The sequence below is a fragment of the Thermobia domestica genome, unplaced genomic scaffold (assembly GCF_964235325.1).
Source record: "Thermobia domestica unplaced genomic scaffold, izTheDome1.hap1.1 HAP1_SCAFFOLD_209, whole genome shotgun sequence".
Taxonomy (NCBI): domain Eukaryota; kingdom Metazoa; phylum Arthropoda; class Insecta; order Zygentoma; family Lepismatidae; genus Thermobia; species Thermobia domestica.
Window position 1 is genome coordinate 48910 of NW_027655934.1, and position 23352 is coordinate 72261.

Consider the following 23352-nt stretch of genomic DNA (forward strand, 5'->3'; position numbering starts at 1 on the left):
TACTATTGTCGTGTCTTCATGAATTATTAAAACAAATAGACCAAGAAACATATTTTTCGTAAGCGTCGGGAAAAGGACGAGAAATCATCGCTCCGCGCATATCAGCTGAAACTCAGAACAGCGCCAGTTGAAACCCTGGCGATTGAGAGCAAAACCAAAACACACACACACACATACAAAGGCTTCCCTGTGAAAAGATTCGCGCGCCGACATGTATTAATGCGCTTGTGGTGCGGCTCTCAAGTTAACATTGCGTTTAGTATAGATAGGAGTAGTAATGGGGTGACTTGGCCTCACTTTTTGGCCCCTGGGTCCCTGCCTTAGGACCCATGGTCCCTGGCCCGGGGTCAATGACCTAGGGGTACCTAGGACCACCCCCTAAAATTTGGCAGGGGTACATAGGACCACCCCCAGGACCCATGGTCCCTGGCCTGTGTCAATGACCTAGGGGTACTTAGGACCACCCCTCTAGATTTTGGCAGGGGTACATAGGACCACCCCCCTTAAATTTTGGAAATTGCCAAATCTAAAAATTGGGTGTGGTAGCCTAGGACCACAGTATGTACCTCTATCAGTATTGGGTGTCTATGTCGTTCCCTTTCATGGGTAAAAAATTGCCAAAAATTCAAATTTCGGAGGTTTTTGACCTAATTTATCCCCTTGGATGAGGTATTATTACCCTATATGGTTATATGTGCATATACAGGGATTCATTACCTTTCATAAGACATGGGTACATTTGTGCACCCCTTTAAATTTTTGGCAGGGGTGCCTTGGCCCACCCCTTCAATTTTGGAAATTGCCCAATTTAAACATTTTGGTACAATAGTATAGAACCCTAGTATGTATTACTATAAATTTGGGTGGTCCACTTTGTTCCCTTTTAGGGGTACAAAATTGCCAAATTTTTAGTACAACCACATGTTTGGTTTTTTGGCTCATTTTATTCCCTTGGATGAGGTCCTATTACCTTATATGGTTGTATACAGGTGTTTATTTCCTATTGTAAGACATAGGTACATTTGTGCACCCCTTTAAATATGGCAGGAGTGCCTTGGCCCACCCCTTCAATTTTGGAAATTGCCCAATTTAAACATTTTGGTACAATAGTATAGAACCCTAGTATGTATTACTATAAATTTGGGTGGTCCACTTTGTTCCCTTTTAGGGGTACAAAATTGCCAAATTTTTAGTACAACCACATGTTTGGTTTTTTTGGCTCATTTTATTCCCTTGGATGAGGTCCTATTACCTTATATGGTTGTATACAGGTGTTTATTTCCTATTGTAAGACATAGGTACATTTGTGCACCCCTTTAAATTTGGCAGGAGTGCCTTGGCCCACCCCTTCAATTTTGGAAATTGCCCAATTTAAACATTTGGTACAATAGTATAGAACCCTAGTATGTATTACTATAAATTTCGGTGGTCTACCTCGTTCCCTTCTAGGGGTACAAAATTGCCAAAATATAAACGTAAGCATTACGTTGTACCACGTGTTTGGTTTTTGACCTAATTCATTTCCTTGGATGAGATCCTATTACCTTATATGGTTATATGGCCATGTATAGGAGTCCATTCCCTATTATGAAACATAAGTACATATCTGCACCCCCGGGAATGGTACCTTGGCCCGCCCCTTAAGTTTTAGAAAATTGCCAAATTTAAACATTTGGTATCATAGTACTGGACCCTAATATATATTACTACAAAATTTGGGTGGTCCACCTCGTTCCCTTTTAGGGGGCATTTTGTTCCGCTTTAGGAGTGAACCTTGCAATCGTCCCGAGTTTGATTCTTGGAAATGTTGAATTTAACGTCCCCGCGAAAACGGTGAGAGATGATAGGACGAAACATGAACTTACTTGACTGAGGATTGAAGCAGTGACCTCATACAGTAGAGACAAGCACTGAGCCATCGTACACGTGTGTTGATTACTATGCAATGGTCCCGAGTTTGATTCTTGGTGCTAGTTTTCAGGAAATGTTATCGTCCCACTTGAAACGATGATGAGAAATGAGAAAACATCATAAACTTACTTGCTTGCGGATTGAAGCAGAGACCTCACACATCAGAAAAAAAAAACGCTGAGGCACCATGCCAACTTCAGTGCAAGCAATTTTTGCGTATGAAAAAAGAACATGAACAGATTATGTTACATTACTACACATTTCTGCTTGTTGTTACGCATAGAAGCTTGTTATTGTGAAATTGCAGAATCTGCTTATACTACATCAGCATTTTTTTTCTCAGCTGACGGACTTTTAAAGCTCAACTTTACATTTATGTCAAAAACAGTTTCGTAACATATCGATGAGTGTTACATTTTTTCAATCAAGTTTAAGAAAAATGAATCACATTTTAGATGTGGTAATTTGAATGTCGTAAGAAACTAACGAGTCAACGGTATGATGTCATTATCAAAATTGCGATACTAGATGTCGTAACGATTGATGTGTAAGGAGAAAAAACGTGAATAATGTCACAACCAATCAGATTGCTTCTTACATCACGTTTCGGCTCATGATGAAAGCTGTGTTTTCATTGGTTCTCCGTGATGTCATTGATTCATTTTCCTCGTTTCTGATTGGCTGATAGTGTTGTCACTTTATAGTTGAACCGTTTCAGACCTAAATAAATTTCTTAATTTCATTTTCAAATCCTACTTCCACGAAGATCTTGAATGAACGTAGGTGTACCTCTAGTGACAGCGTGACTTTACTCCGTTCCTTGAATTTGAGGTAAGTATCGACTGCGTTTTCTTAACATCAATGGAGTGCTTTTGCATGAGGATAACATTGTTATCATTGTTTTATTTTAACACGAAATATTTAGCAAATGGAAGAATAACCCTCACTTACTTGACCGGGGATCGAATTAGGAATCCCACACATTAGAAGTAAGCACGAGAAAATTGTTGATTTTGGTTTAGCGTCCCTTCAGTAGTGGGGTGCTAGGAATACAGCTTAATGTTGAATTTGAGCGCATACTGGGTGTTGAACCCGGGCCACATCCCACACATTAAAAGTAAGCACGAGAAAATTGTTGATTTTGGTTTTAGCGTCCCTTCAGTAGTGGGGCTAGGAATACAGCTTAATGTTGAATCTGATCGCATACTGGGTGTTGAACCCGTGCCAGAGGAACGTAACGCTAACCACTTAGCTCAGTTTCTGAAAGTAAACAAAGAAACTACGCACGATTTTGTTCCCTACAACGTGAGACGTGGACCTACAGTTTAATGTGGGATCTGATCTCCCGCCGAGAAACGAATTCGAGTCTTTCTTGTCTTAGCTCGAAAAAAAAAAAAGCAAGCGCATGAGATTTTGTTTTCGTTTCATGTTCGTCATACGTTTTAAAGTTCAGTGTCAGAGGAAAAAATGCTTACTACAATGATTCTTTCAGCACAGTTAGAAAAACAATTTCATTCATTCTTTTTATCACTACAGAAACTTAGGTCATTTACATGTTGATGTTGGTCCGGGTTTGATTTCCAGTATGACGACAATAAAACGTTTCAGTAGTAGAACTATTTGAGATATGATCATTCTTTTAGGATTGATCGTGTAGTCATTTTGATAATGTAGTGATCTCTGAATTCAATTTTAATTCGTGCTTTTTTTTTCTCTTTTCGTTTTAGATATTTGTTTTTCTTTGCCTATTCCTTTTTTGCTTACCTTACCTTTTTTCCCTATTTGAATATGGCTACTTCTGGCTTTACTGTCTTGCGAGAAATCAATAGACATTATCGGCGTTTTAATCTTGAAGGACGAATGCTGGAAATTCAAATTAATGCTCCGACCAGTGGCACCGATATTGTGGAGTGGGTTCAGGCCTCCTTTCAACAGATGGTGGATTATTTATTGGAAAACGTCGACGAATCATCGATGGTTGGATTATCGATTTTATCCCACGATGAGAAGAACAAGCCATTTTATCTATCTTTCCGGCATGCAAGTAATTTGACACTGGAGACTTTATGGGCATCCTTTGATCGCATCCTTCAAAGTAACGATAGTTTTCTCATGAACGAACCGTTCATTGTCCATTTTCATCATGTGGATGTGCCCCGTGGATTTGGATTGGTGCGTCGAGGTCTTTTATCAAACGACGAATTATTAAAGTGAAAGAAAGGCATTTTACGTGTAAAAAACACCGACAAGAAATGTTTAGCGTATGCGATTGTGATTGCTATTGGCCTAAAGAAATATAAGGATACAAATAAGAAACTGTACAGACAATATCACAACCAGAGAAAGTGTGTTGTTATTCCAGCCGTACATGAACTTTTGTCCAGATCATCAGTGAATTTAGAGCATGGGGGATCCGTGGAAGAATTACGACAATTGCAACGCTACTTGACAAATTATAAACTTACCGTATACACTAGCTTTTCCGGAGAAGATATTCTGTATGAAGGGCCTGGTGGCGAAGACAAAATTCCAATCAATTTAATGTGCATCAATTCTCATTATGACATCATCACGTCATTAACGTCTGTTTTTTCAACTGTGTATTATTGTGCTGCATGCCACAAAAAATATAATAACAGAAATAGACACGTCAAGAACTGTTCGGCCATGTGTGAGAAATGTTTGCAGAAACCGCCATGCAGTAAGACCAATACGGAGAAGCAGTGCCTAGAATGCAATCGTGAATTTTATGGTGAAACATGCTATACAAATCATCTAACTGTACCATATCATAAAGGCCAACCAATATGCAAGATGGTGAAACAGTGTGCCAAATGTCTACGCATTTATTCGTTTGTCCATACAGGGGAAAGAAAACATGATTGTACTGATTATTTTTGTAATGTGTGCCATAAACACGTTACGTCTACCCACCAATGCTACATGAAGCCTGATACGACTCAATTAAAGCCTGGAGTTCCATCAGTGTTACATGCCAAGAAAGCTATGATTGTCTTCTATGATATCGAAGCCACACAGGATACTTTCTTCGATGAAGACACGTTCATTCATAAGCCCAATTTACTGGTGGCCCAACAAGTATGTTACAACTGTGTTCAAGATGAGGATATACATCATCCGTGTGAAGTTTGTGGACAGCGAGAACATATTTTTCAAGATGATCCGATCAATGCCTTTCTTGCGTATTTACGTCAACCACGACCCAACATCAAACTTATTGTATCTTTGGCACATAACTGTAAGGGATATGATGGTCATTTTATTCTTAAATCTTTAGTGGAAGAACATGAATTGAAACCTACTTTGATCTTGAACGGAGCAAAAATTTTAAGCATGAAAGTGAATCACTTATCGTTTATTGACTCCTTAAATTTCATGCCAATGGCTTTAAGTAAATTATCCAAGGCATTTCATTTACCAGCGACCAAAGGATATTTTCCACACTTTTTTAATACTGCTGCAAATCAAACGTATGTGGGAAAATTACCGGACATCCATTATTATGGTGCAGATGAAATGAAAGTGGATGAACGAGAAAAATTCATGACATGGTATAACGAACACCAGAACGATACGTTTATTTTCCAAAAAGAATTGGTGAACTATTGTATCCAGGACGTCAACGTACTTCGACAGTGCGAGCAGTTTTGCGTATGAAAAGAACATGAACAGATTATGTTACATTACTACACATTTCTGCTTGTTGTTACGCATAGAAGCTTGTTATTGTGAAATTGCAGAATCTGCTTTTACTACATCAGCATTTTTTCTCAGCTGACGGACTTTTAAAGCTCAACTTTACATTTATGTCAAAGACAGTTTCGTAACATATCGATGAGTGTTACATTTTTTCAATCAAGTTTAAGGAAAATGAATCACATTTTAGATGTGTTAATTTGAATGTCGTAAGAAACTAACGAGTCAACGGTATGATGTCATTATCAAAATTGCGATACTAGATGTCGTAACGATTGATGTGTAAGGAGAAAAAACGTGAATAATGTCACAACCAATCAGATTGCTTCTTACATCACGTTTCGGCTCATGATGAAAGCTGTGTTTTCATTGGTTCTCCGTGATGTCATTGATTCATTTTCCTCGTTTCTGATTGGCTGATAGTGATGTCACTTTATAGTTGAACACGTTTTAGACCTAAATAAATTTCTTAATTTCATTTTCAAATCCTACTTCCACGAAGATCTTGAATGAACGTAGGTGTACCTCTAGTGACAGCGTGACTTTACTCCGTTCCTTGAATTTGAGGTAAGTATCGACTGCGTTTTCTTAACATCAATGGAGTGTTTTTTGCATGAGGATAACATTGTTATCATTGTTTTATTTTAACACGAAATATTTAGCAAATGGAAGAATAACTTGACCGGGGATCGAATTAGGAATCCCACACATTAGAAGTAAGCACAAGAAATTTGTTGATTTTGGTTTAGCGTCCCTTCAGTAGTGGGGTGCTAGGAATACAGCTTAATGTTGAATCTGAGCGCATACTGGGTGTTGAACCCGGGCCACATCCCACACATTAGAAGTAAGCACGAGAAATTTGTTGATTTTGGTTTTAGCGTCCCTTCAGTAGTGGGGCTAGGAATACAGCTTAATGTTGAATCTGATCGCATACTGGGTGTTGAACCCGGGCCAGAGGTGCGTAACGCTAACCACTTAGCTCAGTTTCTGAAAGTAAACAAAGAAACTACGCACGAATTTGTTCCCTACAACGTGAGACGTGGACCTACAGTTTAATGTGGGATCTGATCTCCCGCCGAGAAACGAATTCGAGTCTTTCTTGCCTTAGCTCGAGAAAAGCAAGCGCATGAGATTTTGTTTTCGTTTCATGTTCGTCATACGTTTTAAAGTTCAGTGTCAGAGGAAAAAATGCTTACTACAATGATTCTTTCAGCACAGTTAGAAAAACAATTTCATTCATTCTTTTTATCACTACAGAAACTTAGGTCATTTACATGTTGATGTTGGTCCGGGTTTGACGACAATAAAACGTTTCAGTAGTAGAACTATTTGAGATATGATCATTCTTTTAGGATTGATCGTGTAGTCATTTTGATAACGTAGTGATCTCTGAATTCAATTTTAATTCGTGCTTTTTTTCTCTTTTCGTTTTAGATATTTGTTTTTCTTTGCCTATTCCTTTTTTTGCTTACCTTACCTTTTTTCCCTATTTGAATATGGCTACTTCTGGCTTTACTGTCTTGCGAGAAATCAATAGACATTATCGGCGTTTTAATCTTGAAGGACGAATGCTGGAAATTCAAATTAATGCTCCGACCAGTGGCACCGATATTGTGGAGTGGGTTCAGGCCTCCTTTCAACAGATGGTGGATTATTTATTGGAAAACGTCGACGAATCATCGATGGTTGGATTATCGATTTTATCCCACGATGAGAAGAACAAGCCATTTTATCTATCTTTCCGGCATGCAAGTAATTTGACACTGGAGACTTTATGGGCATCCTTTGATCGCATCCTTCAAAGTAACGATAGTTTTCTCATGAACGAACCGTTCATTGTCCATTTTCATCATGTGGATGTGCCCCGTGGATTTGGATTGGTGCGTCGAGGTCTTTTATCAAACGACGAATTATTAAAGTGCAAGAAAGGCATTTTACGTGTAAAAAACACCGACAAGAAATGTTTAGCGTATGCGATTGTGATTGCTATTGGCCTAAAGAAATATAAGGATACAAATAAGAAACTGTACAGACAATATCACAACCAGAGAAAGTGTGTTGTTATTCCAGCCGTACATGAACTTTTGTCCAGATCATCAGTGAATTTAGAGCATGGGGGATCCGTGGAAGAATTACGACAATTGCAACGCTACTTGACAAATTATAAACTTACCGTATACACTAGCTTTTCCGGAGAAGATATTCTGTATGAAGGGCCTGGTGGCGAAGACAAAATTCCAATCAATTTAATGTGCATCAATTCTCATTATGACATCATCACGTCATTAACGTCTGTTTTTTCAACTGTGTATTATTGTGCTGCATGCCACAAAAAATATAATAACAGAAATAGACACGTCAAGAACTGTTCGGCCATGTGTGAGAAATGTTTGCAGAAACCGCCATGCAGTAAGACCAATACGGAGAAGCAGTGCCTAGAATGCAATCGTGAATTTTATGGTGAAACATGCTATACAAATCATCTAACTGTACCATATCATAAAGGCCAACCAATATGCAAGATGGTGAAACAGTGTGCCAAATGTCTACGCATTTATTCGTTTGTCCATACAGGGGAAAGAAAACATGATTGTACTGATTATTTTTGTAATGTGTGCCATAAACACGTTACGTCTACCCACCAATGCTACATGAAGCCTGATACGACTCAATTAAAGCCTGGAGTTCCATCAGTGTTACATGCCAAGAAAGCTATGATTGTCTTCTATGATATCGAAGCCACACAGGATACTTTCTTCGATGAAGACACGTTCATTCATAAGCCCAATTTACTGGTGGCCCAACAAGTATGTTACAACTGTGTTCAAGATGAGGATATACATCATCCGTGTGAAGTTTGTGGACAGCGAGAACATATTTTTCAAGATGATCCGATCAATGCCTTTCTTGCGTATTTACGTCAACCACGACCCAACATCAAACTTATTGTATCTTTGGCACATAACTGTAAGGGATATGATGGTCATTTTATTCTTAAATCTTTAGTGGAAGAACATGAATTGAAACCTACTTTGATCTTGAACGGAGCAAAAATTTTAAGCATGAAAGTGAATCACTTATCGTTTATTGACTCCTTAAATTTCATGCCAATGGCTTTAAGTAAATTATCCAAGGCATTTCATTTACCAGCGACCAAAGGATATTTTCCACACTTTTTTAATACTGCTGCAAATCAAACGTATGTGGGAAAATTACCGGACATCCATTATTATGGTGCAGATGAAATGAAAGTGGATGAACGAGAAAAATTCATGACATGGTATAACGAACACCAGAACGATACGTTTATTTTCCAAAAAGAATTGGTGAACTATTGTATCCAGGACGTCAACGTACTTCGATTGGCTTGTATATCTTTCATGACCACTTTTGAACAAGAAACTCACGTCAATCCTTTCCTGGAGGCTATCACTTTGGCGAGTGCGTGCAATTTAGTATTTCGACGAAATTTCTTAAAACCTAATACTATTAGCATTCTCCCTGCACGTGGATACCGTCACAGAAACAATCAGTCACGGATTGCTTTGCAGTGGCTTGCCTACATGGAGGAAAAAGAGGGTCATTCAATTCAACATGCTGCGAGAGGAAAAGAAGTTTATGTTGCTGGTTTTCATCTGGACGGTTACTACAAAGATCCTGACACTAAAGAGAAACACGTGTATGAATTTGAAGGGTGCAGATTCCACGGCTGTCCTCTATGTGTCCCTACAGGCCGTGATCAACCCATTTATGAGAACTCCGAAGAAACAATGAACTATCGCTACGAGAGAACACAGCGTAAAATGAAGTTATTACGATCCATGGGATATAAAGTACATGAAATGTGGGAATGTGAATTTCGTCAAGTGTTAAAATCCAATCCAGCATTGGCCTCTTCTTTAAGCACACATCCTTATACTAATAAGACACCATTAAATCCAAGAGACAGCTTCTATGGTGGCCGTGTTAATGCCATTAAATTGTACCACGTCGCAAATGAAAATGAAGGCGAAGAAATAAAATTCTTGGATATCGTCTCCCTGTATCCTTATGTGAATAAATGTGGACGGTATCCAATAGGGCATCCACGAATATATCTACAGGGAGATCCAGAAATGCCCGACATTCAAACTGTCAACGGATTGGTCAAGTTGAAGATCTTGCCTAGCAGAAATGTGTTTCATCCAGTGCTGCCATTTCGTTCAAATAAGAAGTTGTTGTTTCCACTTTGTGCTGCCTGTGCCACAGCATTAAATCAAGATTCTGAATGTACACATTCGGACAGTGAACGAAGCCTAACAGGAACATGGGTGTCCTATGAAATTCAAAAAGCCATTGAACTTGGGTATCAAGTCATTGAAATTTACGAAATTTGGGATTACGACATCACCGTATATGATCCAGAAACCAAGACTGGCGGATTATTCAGCGAATACATTAACACATTTTTGAAATCTAAGCTGGAAGCTTCTGGTTGGCCTGCCAATTGCGTCACCGAAGAAGAAAAGCAGCAGTATATTCAAGTGGTACAACAACGGGAAGGCATAACTTTAGATGCAGCAAATATAATGACAAATTCAGCACGTCGTAGTCTTGCAAAACTCTGTTTGAATGCCTTCTGGGGACGACTCGCTATAAGAGACAATTTCAGCCAAACGACCATCATTAACGACCCCAAAGAACTGTATCAGAAATTAACTGCTCCAGATATAAAAGTCAACCAAATTTTACCTGTTAACGATTCGATGTTATACCTTTATTGGCAGTATGAAGATGATGTTCCAGTACAAAATCACAATGCTAATGTTGTCCTTGGAGCATTTACAACGTGTCAAGCTCGTCTGGAACTCTACAAATATTTAGAACTGCTGCAAGAAAGAGTACTATATTTCGATACAGATTCCGTAATATTCACGCAGCGACCATCACAGCCCACAATAGAACCAGAAGTATTTCTTGGTTCAATGTCAAATGAACTGGAATCAATTGGACCAAAAGCATACATTAAAAAATTCGTGTCTGGTGGCCCAAAACAGTACGCCTTGGAAATCTACAACCCCGACACGAAATCAACCAGTTATGTATGCAAAATTCGTGGATTCACACTCAATTATACTGCAAGTCAAAAGCTAAATTTTAACAGTCTGGAGCAAATGATCATAAATCAATCGAATGAAAAAATCTCCATTAGCACGCCGCACAAAATTTACAGAACCCACGATCATCATCTTGTCACAAAACCTGAAGAAAAGAAGTACAGTTTCAACTATAAAAAACGCCGATTAATACCAGACACATACGAGACATTGCCCTATGGGTATAAAAAAGCCAGAACAGAATAACAGCCATATTTTTCCCTAATCCCACCAACATCACCTCCCAAAGACGGGGCAAAGAATCAACACGGGACATGCTTCAACGAGGCCACAGCGGAAAAACAAAACTCAGATGACATCACCTTGCAGAAACCCGTGGAGAAAAAAAAAGGAATTCAGGTACGTCACATTTGCGTTTCTTTTCTCACCTCACTCTCTCTTGATCAGTTAGTTCGATGTTAATAATCTGTTTTTCTTCTTTCACAGGAAACAAAATAAATATTACCATGTATATTCATATGTTTTATTTTCTCTTTACAGAATTTGTACCCGTCACGGACACGTCTTCCTTTGAAGAAAAAAGAAATTCTGTATTCTATTTCACATGCTAAAATAAATGTACAAAAACATGATTCTGTGTTTTTATTTCACATCCTAAAATCAAATTCTTTTTCCTGTACTGCGATTTCAATTTCTTTTTTCTGAATCAGTTTACCGATAAAATAAATCAATGTTTTACGAAAAAAAAAATCAAACTAAATTTTTGTTTCAAAAAATTTTTAGTGTACGAAAAAAAAACTGATTCAGAAAATTTTTGTGTACGAAAAAAAAAATGTTTTCAGAAAAATTTTTTGTGTACGAAAACAAAATTCTGTTTCAGAAATTTTTTTGTGTGTACAAAACAAAAACTGTTTCAGAAAAATTTTTATGTACAAACAAAATTCTGTTTCAGAAAAAAATTTTTATGTACAAACAAAATTCTGTTTCAGAAAATTTTTTGTGTGCAAAACAAAAATCAGTTTTCGTCACGAAACTGCTCCGACTAAATGAATCGATTCATTCTGATAGTGTTGGCAACACTGGAAAAATTTCGGTAAGTATCGCTCAAACCCTGAGTTACAGCGAACACAACTAGATTCGAACCAGCAACCTTACATGTCTGATTCATCTCTAAATACAGCCAACTAAACAATAAGATTATGTGTATACGTCAATGCTTTGCACTGAGTCAACAAGGTTTTCTTCAAGGTCAAAGTTGCACACGAAGTAAAAAAGATGACAACGCAGATCTTCTATCTTTCTATATGAAACATAAACCTAGTATAAACTGCTCGCACTGAAATGTGTAATGTAACATAATCTGCTCGTCTTCTTTTCATACGCGAAACTGTTCGCACTGAATGGAGTACGGCGGCTCAGCGCTTCAATCCACAACGAAGTAAGTTCATGTTTCCTCCTATCATTTTTTCATCATCGTTTCAAGGGGACGTTAAACTCAACATTTCTTAAAACTAACACAAAAAATCGAACTCGGGACCATGACATAGTAATCAACAAACTCAACTTCTCAATCGAGTATGGTGACTCAGCTCTTATTTCTGATGTGTGAGATCTCTGCTTCAATCCGCAAGCAAGTAAGTTTATGATGTTTTCTCATTTCTCATCATCGTTTCAAGTGGGACGTTAAATTTTTCTAACACTAGCACCAAGAATCAAACTCGGGACCATTGCATAGTAATCAACACACGTGTACGATGGCTCAGTGCTTGTCTCTCTACTGTATGAGGTCACTGCTTCAATCCTCAGTCAAGTAAGTTCATGTTTCGTCCTATCATCTCTCACCGTTTTCGCGGGGACGTTAAATTCAACATTTCCAAGAATCAAACTCGGGACGATTGCAAGGTTCACTCCTAAAGCGGAACAAAATGCACCCTAAAAGGGAACGAGGTGGACCACCCAAATTTTGTAGTAATATATATTAGGGTCCAGTACTATGATACCAAATGTTTAAATTTGGCAATTTCTAAAAACTTAAGGGGCGGGCCAAGGTACCATTCCCGGGGGTGCACATATGTACTTATGTTTCATAATAGGGAATGGACTCCTATACATGGTCATATAACCATATAAGGTAATAGGATCTCATCCAAGGAAATGAATTAGGTCAAAAACCAAACACGTGGTACAACGTAATGCTTACGTTTATATTTTGGCAATTTTGTACCCCTAAAAGGGAACGAGATAGACCACCGAAAAATTTATAGTGATCTATATTAGGGTTCTATACTATTATACCAAATGTTTAAATTGGGCAATTTCCAAAAAATTTAAGGGGTGGGCCAAGGCACTCCTGCCGGGGTGCACAAATGTACCTACGTCTTACAATAGGAAATAAACACCTGTATACACCCATATAAGGTAATAGGACCTCATCCAAGGGAATAAAATAACCAAAAACCAAACACGTGGTTGTACTAAAATTTGGCAATTTTGTACCCCTAAAAGGGAACGAAGTGGACCTCCCAAATTTATTATAATACATGTTAGGGTCCCGTACTATAATACCAAATATATAAAATGAGCAATTTCCAAAATTTAAGGGGTGGGCCAAAAGTACCCCTCCCAAATTTTTAAAGGAGTGCACAAATATACCCATATCTTATGAAAGGTAATGGACCCCTATACATGACCATATAGAATAATAACCTCATCAAAGGGGATAAAATCGACCAAAAACCAAACACGTGTTACTACGTATTGCTTACGTTTATATTTTGGCAATTTTGTACCCCTAGAAGGGAACGAGGTGGACCACCCAAATTTATCATAATACATATTAGGGTCCTGTACTATAATACCCAATGTTTAAATTGGGCAATTTCCAAAATTGAAGGGGTGGGCCAAAGTACCCCTTCCAAAAATTTCAAGGGGTGCATTAATATACCCATGTCTTATAAAAGGGAATGAATCCCTGTATACGCCCATATAACCATATAGGGTAATAATACCTCATCCAAGGGGATAAATTAGGTCAAAAACCTCCGAAATTTGAATTTTTGGCAATTTTTTACCCATGAAAGGGAACGACATAGACACCCAATACTGATAGAGGTACATACTGTGGTCCTAGGCTACCACACCCAATTTTTAGATTTGGCAATTTCCAAAATTTAAGGGGGGTGGTCCTATGTACCCCTGCCAAAATCTAGAGGGGTGGTCCTAAGTACCCCTAGGTCATTGACACGGGCCAGGGACCATGGGTCCTGGGGGTGGTCCTATGTACCCCTGCCAAATTTTAGGGGGTGGGCCATGGTACCCCTAGGTCATTGACCCCGGGCCAGGGACCATGGGTCCTAAGGCAGGGACCCAGGGGCCAAAAAGTGAGGCCAAGTCACCCCATTACTACTATAGGTCCAGAGACCTAGCTCCATTGAGACTTGAGAGCCGCACCACAAGCGCATTAATACATGTCGGAGCGCGAATCTTTTCACAGGGAAGCCTTTGTATGTGTGTGTGTGTGTTTTGGTTTTGCTCTCAATCGCCAGGGTTTCAACTGGCGCTGTTCTGAGTTTCAGCTGATATGCGCGGAGCGATGATTTCTCGTCCTTTTCCTGACGCTTACGAAAAATATGTTTCTTGGTCTATTTGTTTTAATAATTCATGAAGACACGACAATAGTAATAAATGTATTGGAAATTCGCACGTCATGTATTTGCAATCCTCACAATTAAAACCCGAGAGCATGAAAACTATTTTGCTTATTCATTTCAATTGATTAAGGTAAGAAAGGATAAGAAATGAAGTTATTCTCATATATCTACCTGGGAAAGGTCAATCATAAACAGAAACATACGAGCAATCACCCTCCCACACAATATATTAAAAATACGATTTTTTTTTCTAAAAGCACAGCAACTCTACATTGGCACTGAGTAAACCACAGCGAACCGGCAACAATCATATTAACAATTTCTTCAATAGTTTTGTCTGCATATTTTTCTCTTAGTCGAGCGTACAAATTGTTGACAATTTACTTTGCTTGACTTTAAAGAGGTTTCCCTTCCTCGTGTTTGCGATAATACTGGGAAGATGATAATTCGGATTCATTCATATTTTCAACTTCGCGCTTAACACTCTTCATGTTTTCAGTTTCAGTACACCCACGTACCCACTCTAACGCACGTGCGAAGACGATATTTGGCAGAGCAGTGTTACTCTCTGCACAAAAATTGCAGAAGTTACATGTGAGTTCCGTTATTTCTTTTGTTTCATTTATCAGCAGGCAATGAAGTTTCTTACGGGGTAGTAACTCTATTTAATTTATAATCATATAAAAATATTAAGCCATTTCCTATCCATTGTGGACGGTTTCTAACATTGACCAATCAAGTAATTTTACTGGTCCTCTGCTTTTGTTATAAGATTTTTCAAGTTTATAATCTTGCAACACTTGCAAGAGACTCGCATCTTAGCTGCCGGCTTTTCACTCCTTTCTTTCCTTCTCTCTTTCCGATTCTGAGTCGTGACGTCATTTTCATAACCCTTTACTAATAAACGTAGTATCATTTATTTTAAGTATTGTTTCTGTATTGACATTTTGATATACTTGAACACAATTAGCTCTTTGAATTGATCTCCTAAGTAATGTTTTACTTGTGTAACGGGAGGAACTATGTAATGTGCGCGGAGTCGCCTGAATTGAAGCTGCGTATCTCGGCTATCAGGATAAGGTCGCGGCAAGTATAGTATTATGGAAATATGTTCCCAATGTCTGGGACTGGATTCGATATTTTTTTTTAAAATCTTAATAAAGTTTGAATTCTTATACCAAGTGCGTCAAGTGACGAAATGAAAACTATATATAACATGAAGAAACTATTTTTTTTTTTTTTTTTTTTTTGTCTGTAGTTAAGACAAACGATTAAATACTCTCATGGATACCAATCACAGTGCGTAAAGAGAGTTGAAAACGGAGTTATTATCGACGTGAGAACAAAGACTCATAAAATTGTCGAAATTTCTCCTCTTGGGACAGAGACTCAATAAAATGCTACTAAAGTGCTTTTTTTTTTAAGAATGATTAACCAATTTTTTTTTCACAATGTATTCGTTGCATTGAATCTTAAATATGTTGACCTTCGAATTCTTTTTTTTTTTCTTTCTTTCTTTTTGAACCACTATTCTCTGGAAGGGACGATTCTTTAGGAGTGACAATGTTTGGAGAACGTGAATCTTGCACGTCGCTCACTCGCGAAACGCCCTCTTGTTGGTTGATTCAGTCAGTTGCTGTTTCGCTGGTTCTCACTAGAGCGCCTCTTCAGTCGAGTTCGGCAAATGTGCGTTGCCTTAGTGTATTTGCACCTCTGGCATGAATAAATTAAAAACAGTACCAACAATGTAAATGTTTAGCACTTTGATGTGGCAGTTGGACTCACATTTATATTTTTCATATAAAGCAGGGGTGAAAACAAAGGGGGGCTATGACGCAAACTGCGTCATTGAAATATTTGGGAAGTTAAAAATCTATATAAATATGTTTGAGGGGGTGTAAAAGTTAATCGAAAAGATTTTTTTTTTCATGGAAGAACACCTACGGATAGACAATTAAGGAGGGGTGCGTTATGGACATGAGGGGGATGGGCACCACTGTATAAAGCGTAAACTTTTAACTATCAATTAAAATCGCATCTGCAGAATGGGGGAGTAGGTCAAGTACGTAAAAGCCCGAAAGAGCCGGTTCTTTCCTGTTCCCTGGATCCTCTCTTGCAATCGCACAATCGAATATTCAGTTTAGAAATTAATGAAAACGAGAGCGCACCAGCAGTAGAGATTAGTCACTCTGCGTTTGTTCGTACTTCAATATTGTGCAACCGTTAGTTTTAAACAAAAGTATGCGTTATACAATTCTTAAGGGAAATGGTATGTTAAAATGAACATATGTAATTCAAATAAATTCATAATAATTACAGTAAATTTAAAATATATTTTATAATAAGGGAGAATTAATCCTGATTGTCTTAGTTCATTATTTCCGTTGCAAAAGGTAATTTCAGCTTAAATAACGAAGGTCTACTTAAGGGTATTTTAAGATACTTTTATAATATAGACCTATATGGAAATTCTTAAGACTGTGATGTACAAAATTCAAAAAGTATTTCTCGTAAGTTGTACCTACAACATAACTGAATTTTATGGAAGCACACACGATTGGGATGGGTAGGACCGATGCCCCTGTTAAGATTTTCTGTACTTAAAACAGTTCTTAAACCGCAATGTTATGTTATTGACACAATACGTCTATTATATAAAAATGACAAGAATCTTATCACGCCAAGAGAAAACAGTTGGTTATTAATACCTACTTCGAATTCAGTCCTTATCATGTTACTTTCATTTGATTCAGGTCCGTATCTACGGGGGGCGTGGGGGCCGGGCCACTTCTAAATTTTTATTGTCTCCCCTAAAATTTTCATGGTAGGTTTGCAAATAACCTACAATATGGTGTTGAACTATAATAATGTTGGATCGCCCTCCCTAACATCCACCGAGCCCCCTACATTTTTGGGCTGGCTACGGGCCTGATTTGATTTGGTTTTGAGGCTAGTGTTCTTTTAAGTAGCGAGGCACTGTAGCTCAGTGGTAAATCGCTTGCCTCTGGTGCGCTGGGTCCCTGGTTCGCTCCCCGGCCAAGTAAGTTCGTGGTGGACATCATGTCCGTGGGTTTTCTCAAGTACTCCGTTTCCTCCCACTTTCTCATTCCACCAATTCTTCCATCATCATTCAGTTCCTTTAATCATCGTCTTCATTAGCCTACAGGGCTTAATCGTTTGCCATTAAACTAAAATATTTCATTTTATTTCAGCAGCGGGGCTATATGAGACGTGGACCTACTGAAAACGTGGAACCCGAACCACATGAGCTCCCACCGGGAATCGAACGCCGGATCTCCCACACCAAAGTAGTGATGAGCAAATGCAAGACCAAGACCAAGACCCGGGTGGTCTTGGTCTTGGTCTTGGTCTTGCACATGCGGTCTTGGTCTTGGTCTTGCACTGGAATCCTCGGTCTTGGTCTTGGTCTTGGTCTTGCACACCTAGTCTTGGTCTTGGTCTTGGTCTTGCACACCCAGTCTTGGTCTTGCTTGCAAGAGTCTTGCAAGTTTTGCTTTAAAGAAATCTATGAATTCCATAAGTAAATTTTGCTCTGGATATAAGGGATAATAAATCCTACATTGCGTCAATAGCGAGGGAAATACAATGTATGTTTCTAAATGTAATATATTTTACCTTCGTGTAAGTGTGGTGATACTGTACAACATAGACGATGACCTTTACTTTTTTTTTCAATGGGTGATCACGCTTCACTACATATATCAGATAAATCACAACATTTCGTAATATTTTTTATATGTTTTAACAGATCCAATACTCCACTGGTTCTCAAACTGGGGAGGCTACCCCTGACAGTGAGACGCATGAAAGAAAATCAAGACGGCACAGATTACTGAAATACCATAAATTGCAAAATTATTTTTACACTCTAAAGGCGTCAGATTTTTTTCTTTCCAACCACGATTAGCTCATCTTTGTCTTGAACAAACTCTCAATTAAATATTGAAATTTTGTTTTACTGATTCTAATACGTACTGTATGGGGCAGAAACAAGGACATTACGCAAAAACGATTAAACAATTAGACTTTCGAAATGTGGGCATGGAGAAAAAAGGAGAGAATCAGCTGGGTTGAACGGAAAACGAATGCGAAGGTTTTAGAAATAGTAGCAGTAGGGGAAAAAAGAAGAATTTTAGATATAATTAAGAGGAGGACATTGGCTGAGGGGGAATTGTATTATGAGGGACGTGCTAGAGGGAGGGGACGAAGGAGATTGTAGTTGAAGAAAGATATTAAGACAGAAAATTGCTACGTTAAGACGAAGAGACTAGCTGAGGACCACAGTCATCGAAGCTTCTCAGCTGCAGCAAGTGACCTGCAAATAATGGCAGAATAGCTATTATTATGACGATGATGATATGTTTTGCAATATTGACCAAAAAAGAGAGAAAAAATTAAAATAATAATAATTAAACCTCTTCATATTTTAGAATACGAAATGAAATTAAATTTGTGAGTTTTACGTCCCACGATTATGCCGGCTAGGCTAAAGGAGACGGTGATGATGAAAAATGAATGAAAATGGTGGAAAGAAAAAAGTGGGAGGAAACGCGAGAACCCCGAGGAAACCCACGCACACGGTGTTTGTACACCACAAAGTTCACTTGGCGGGGGCTGGGATCGAACGCGGGACCCCAAACACCAGAGCTGAACGCTCTACCACTGAGCCACCGCGGCCCCAATATTTTAGAATAATTTGAGTGAAAACTGAAAACGACTCAACTGTCTATGTCTTGTGTAAACTCAATTTATATAAATAGTTTTGACCTACATTAGAAATACATAATAACGGCATCAAACTTAAAGTTATTTGAAATAAGTACGAAATCACTCTCAGTTGTGAATATAGATTATTTATTGTTGTATAATGTTATATCGTTGAATCCTAGATATGCCTTATACCTAAGGGACCTATAAGTTATATTGATAAACAATTATTCAACGTATAAGCATCCACCTATGAAATTAAACTTGCGGTCACATGCGCTAACTTTTTGTCAATGTCATGAAAATGTTATTTCAATATTAATTTTATAAGTACACATTAAAAATTTCCAACGGATGCTTGAACCTCAGAGCCAAGGCCATACCCATGTAGTCGGCACCTATGATATACGGAATTGCCGATGTTCAATACTACATTTCTTTAGTTTTAGAAGAAGAACACCATTAATAGAATATGTCTTGAAATGAAATATCTACTTTAACGTCCCACGTTTATTATACTGAGGCTAAGGGAAACAGTGATGATAAAAAATGGTGGAATGAAGAAAGTACGAGGAAACGGAAAAACCCATGCACAAGGTGTTTGTTCACCAAAGAAGCTCACATAGCACAAGCTGCGATCGAACCAGGGCCCCATGTACCAGAGGTGAACGCTCTGCCACTGAGCTACCGCGTCCATAACATGCTCTAGTTTATTTTTGCTTATCCACTTCTTATGGACACAACTATTCTTCGTATGTCCAAAGTCCAATCATGGGCCGTCGTGAATGATCAAATGATGACCAAAGTAAATCATACACTGAAGTTATTATAGCTTGTAACAATTCATAGAATTATGCTGTCGGTCGTCTCGTGAACAACCGATTCAAAAAACGACATACTGTAGCTATATGTTACAGGAGCAGATCGACTCACATGGATTGCATAAACTACTGGGAACACATTCACTCCGGCGGTATTTTTACTGGAACCAATAAGTTCACGTGAAAGATGTAATGATTTTTCCCCTTCCTTTTTACATTCTATAAAAAATCAAGTAGTACCATACTTGTGCAAGACTCTTGCGCAAGAGTCTTGGTCTTGGTCTTGGTCTTGCAGGTATGGTCTTGGTCTTGCACCCCTTGGTCTTGGTCTTGGTCTTGCATCTGGATTCCTGGTCTTGGTCTTGGTCTTGCATGCAAGACTCTTGCAAAAACTGCAAGACCAAGACTCTTGCGCTCATCACTACACCAAAGGCGCGTACGCTAACCGCTTAGTCACGGGGGAACTCGTTACTTTGATTAAAATGTGTATTCTAAGGGGGATGTGGTCACCAACATTTTTAGGAAAAGGGAGCGCGGTGGCTCAGTGGTAGAGCGTTCACCTCTGGTGCTTGGGGTCTCGCGTTCGATCCCAGCCTACGCCAAGTGAACTTTGTGGTGGACAAAAACCGTGCTCGTGGGTTTTCTCGGGGTTCTCCCGTTTCCTCCCACTTTCTTCATTTCACTCATCTATCATCATCACCGTCTCCTTTAGCCTAACCGGCATAAGCGTGGGACGTAAAACTTAAAGATTTTCATTTTTAGGAAAAATTTAGTTTCTCACTGTTGTAATAAAATTGTATTTTTGGCATTGAATTTAAAGTTATACACTTGTATTAATTCTAAAATTGTATTGCTATAGCATTGAGTCTACAGTTATAATATTTTGCATTCCGTATTTTGATTCGTTTAGGCTGCAATTTGCATATAACAGTAGCGTCTTCTCTGGGTGTGCAAGTCGTGTGTTAACGCCCAACGAAAAATGAAGAAAAGAGTGTTTTAATTTAATTAAACGGATCGTCATAACTTGGGATTTTTTATTTTCAACGAGACAGAATCAACTGTTGAAGTGCAAAAGAACAGAGAAGTGCTGTGCGACCTCCGTCATGTTTTGAGGAGGCAACTCTTCGAGTAAGTAGTTAGCAACGCTTTGGCTGAATTTTCACTGCTTTAGAAGACTCCTATTGTGCATGCGCTTCGTCTTCCTCACCTCGTGCTTGTGTGATCCAAGGCGTTGGTTAGGAAAGCAACGTCTGAGTTTTCTGCTTCTCTCAAGCGTTGCCAAGTCTGTAGGTTTATTTGTGGATGTACAGATATTTTATATCGATACGGAAAACATTTTTTGGGGGGAGAGGGGTATGATCTACGCACTTTTTTTATTGCTAAACATATCATTCAATTCAAAAGTTAATGGTGCAATCGACTTCTTCCTAAAATACGTGTAAGTAGTACGGTGAAAAGAAACATTTTTTATCTCGATCCAAGTTGTGTTCGAAGTGTCAGCTGATGCAAAAAAGAAAAAAAAGCCTGGACGTTAAGCTACAGAACGGTTTTTCATTCTGCCTTTTTATTTTCCTAATTTTCATTTATTTTGTCGTTAGTGGGTCATCCTCAAGACTTACGGTTTCGGGCCCCTATTACTGTTTCTAAAGCAGTAATCCAGAGGTTTCGACGCAAAGAAAGACGACTTCAGCTGAAATTCACGTAATTGTAAGTAAATAATTGCTTGTTTTTGATTTTCAGTTTCATATTTTGAGGGTGTATTTACTTATACTATAATTATTATAATTAAATGTATTCCTTAGGTAATAACATCCTCCTTGATTGCTCTGTATAATTTCCAGACTAAATTGTTACAAGTAAATTGCTATTTATAGATTGGCGTAAATAGGACATTATGCAGTGACGATCGTGGTTCCTTACTTTCGAAAATTGCGAGAACTTCCAGGTATAGACTATATTTAGGAAATCGATGGGTGGGCAAAGTATAGTCACTATTAAATACTCGAATGCTGAATGCGAATGCCACTAAAATAATTATGCGTAAATTGAGGTAAATTTATCACAATATTTTTGATCAGTAAAAAAATGTGGGTTGGCCCATCTTTGCTCCTGGGAAAAGGGGGTTCCCTTCTAGTATCGTCTATGGTCGTGAGGGTTAATATATTTTTCCTTTCTTGCCAACGCCCTAACATCCGCGTCAGGAGACGCTGGTGGCATATAGCTGTTTTGCATTTGTGATGCATTTTCATACTTATTAATAGTAATTTTATTTAGTCTAATTTGTATGTGTATTTTGTATCTGAATTGCATTTTTGTGTGTTACATCTGTTAATTGTCATTTGCATTAGTTTAAAAGTGTAACTTCCTGTGATTTTTTAAAGTTAAATTTGTTAATAGCAGTATGCTTGTAATCTAAAATTGGAGTTATACCTTTTAAATTCATTTTATGTAATGCATTTAATGTGATAATGCAATTTCAGTTTTTAACCTTCCCCTCCCCGTTGTAAAAATATAAGTGAGTCACTGAGTCGTTCAAATGAATCGATTCATTTTAGTGAGCGAACTACTGAGCGGCGATCTCAGAGGTGAATCGGTTTGCCTATCACTAACTCTTAATGCTAAGAATATAGTGTTATCCCCAAAATGCTACTTATGAGAGAAACAGAATGGGGAAGAACTTTTATAAATACTTGTTAAATGTACAATACGATCCGAAAGTCTTGTCCCTCTTTTTTCATTTGTATGTATGTGTATTTTTATTCATTTTTTTTTAGATGGCTGACACCTCCCCCTTTTCTTTGTACGTATATGTATGTGTATTTATTCTTCAGTTTCTTTTCAGATTGCTAATACAAGTGCCTACAGTGTGGAATTATGTATTCTGGCAAGTGCATGCATGGGCAGCAAACGATACTGCTTTTTATAAGAAAAGAACGGTCGACCATCAACATGACAAGAAGCATGTGAAACAGTGGCGAATTTGTGTGGTGAGATTTCCCCCTCCCCAATGGTGTTATTCTATTTTTAACAACTGTTTATATATATACAACTGGTTCAATCCTTCGTGTTGCAGAAAAAAATACGAAAATTAATACAAAAGAAAACTAGAAAGTTAAGAATCACTTGTTTTGGTAAGAGAGAGAAAATAGATACAGATAGCTCGAATTACCTAGAGATGGTGATCAGAAAAATGGAAACACCCGTAGTTGGCAACACGTCAGATGTATGGGTTGGCAGTGGTGTCGTGGCGCCCGCAGCGCCGGACCGCTGGTGGTGGTGTGTTAGGTCGGTCTCCATACTACGTCAGGCGCAGTGGAACAGCAGTGTCCAGTGGCTGCAGCAGACGGAGGTAGTGTAAAATGGGAGACCTGTCAGATTTTCAAAGAGGGCAAATTGTTGCTGCGCGGTTATGTGGAGTGAGTGTGACGG

General features: G+C 38.4%; 1 protein-coding gene across 1 annotated transcript; it reads left to right on the plus strand.

The window, feature by feature from the left end:
• The first annotated feature begins 5593 nt into the window (after positions 1-5593).
• On the plus strand, positions 5594-22849 carry LOC145676554 (uncharacterized). Its single transcript, XM_081747387.1, has 3 exons — positions 5594-6195; positions 7063-8595; positions 22755-22849. Exons 2-3 carry the CDS (start codon positions 7125-7127, stop codon positions 22847-22849), a joined length of 1566 nt encoding a protein of 521 aa, XP_081603513.1. The 5' UTR covers positions 5594-6195; positions 7063-7124.
• The last annotated feature ends 503 nt before the right edge of the window (positions 22850-23352 follow it).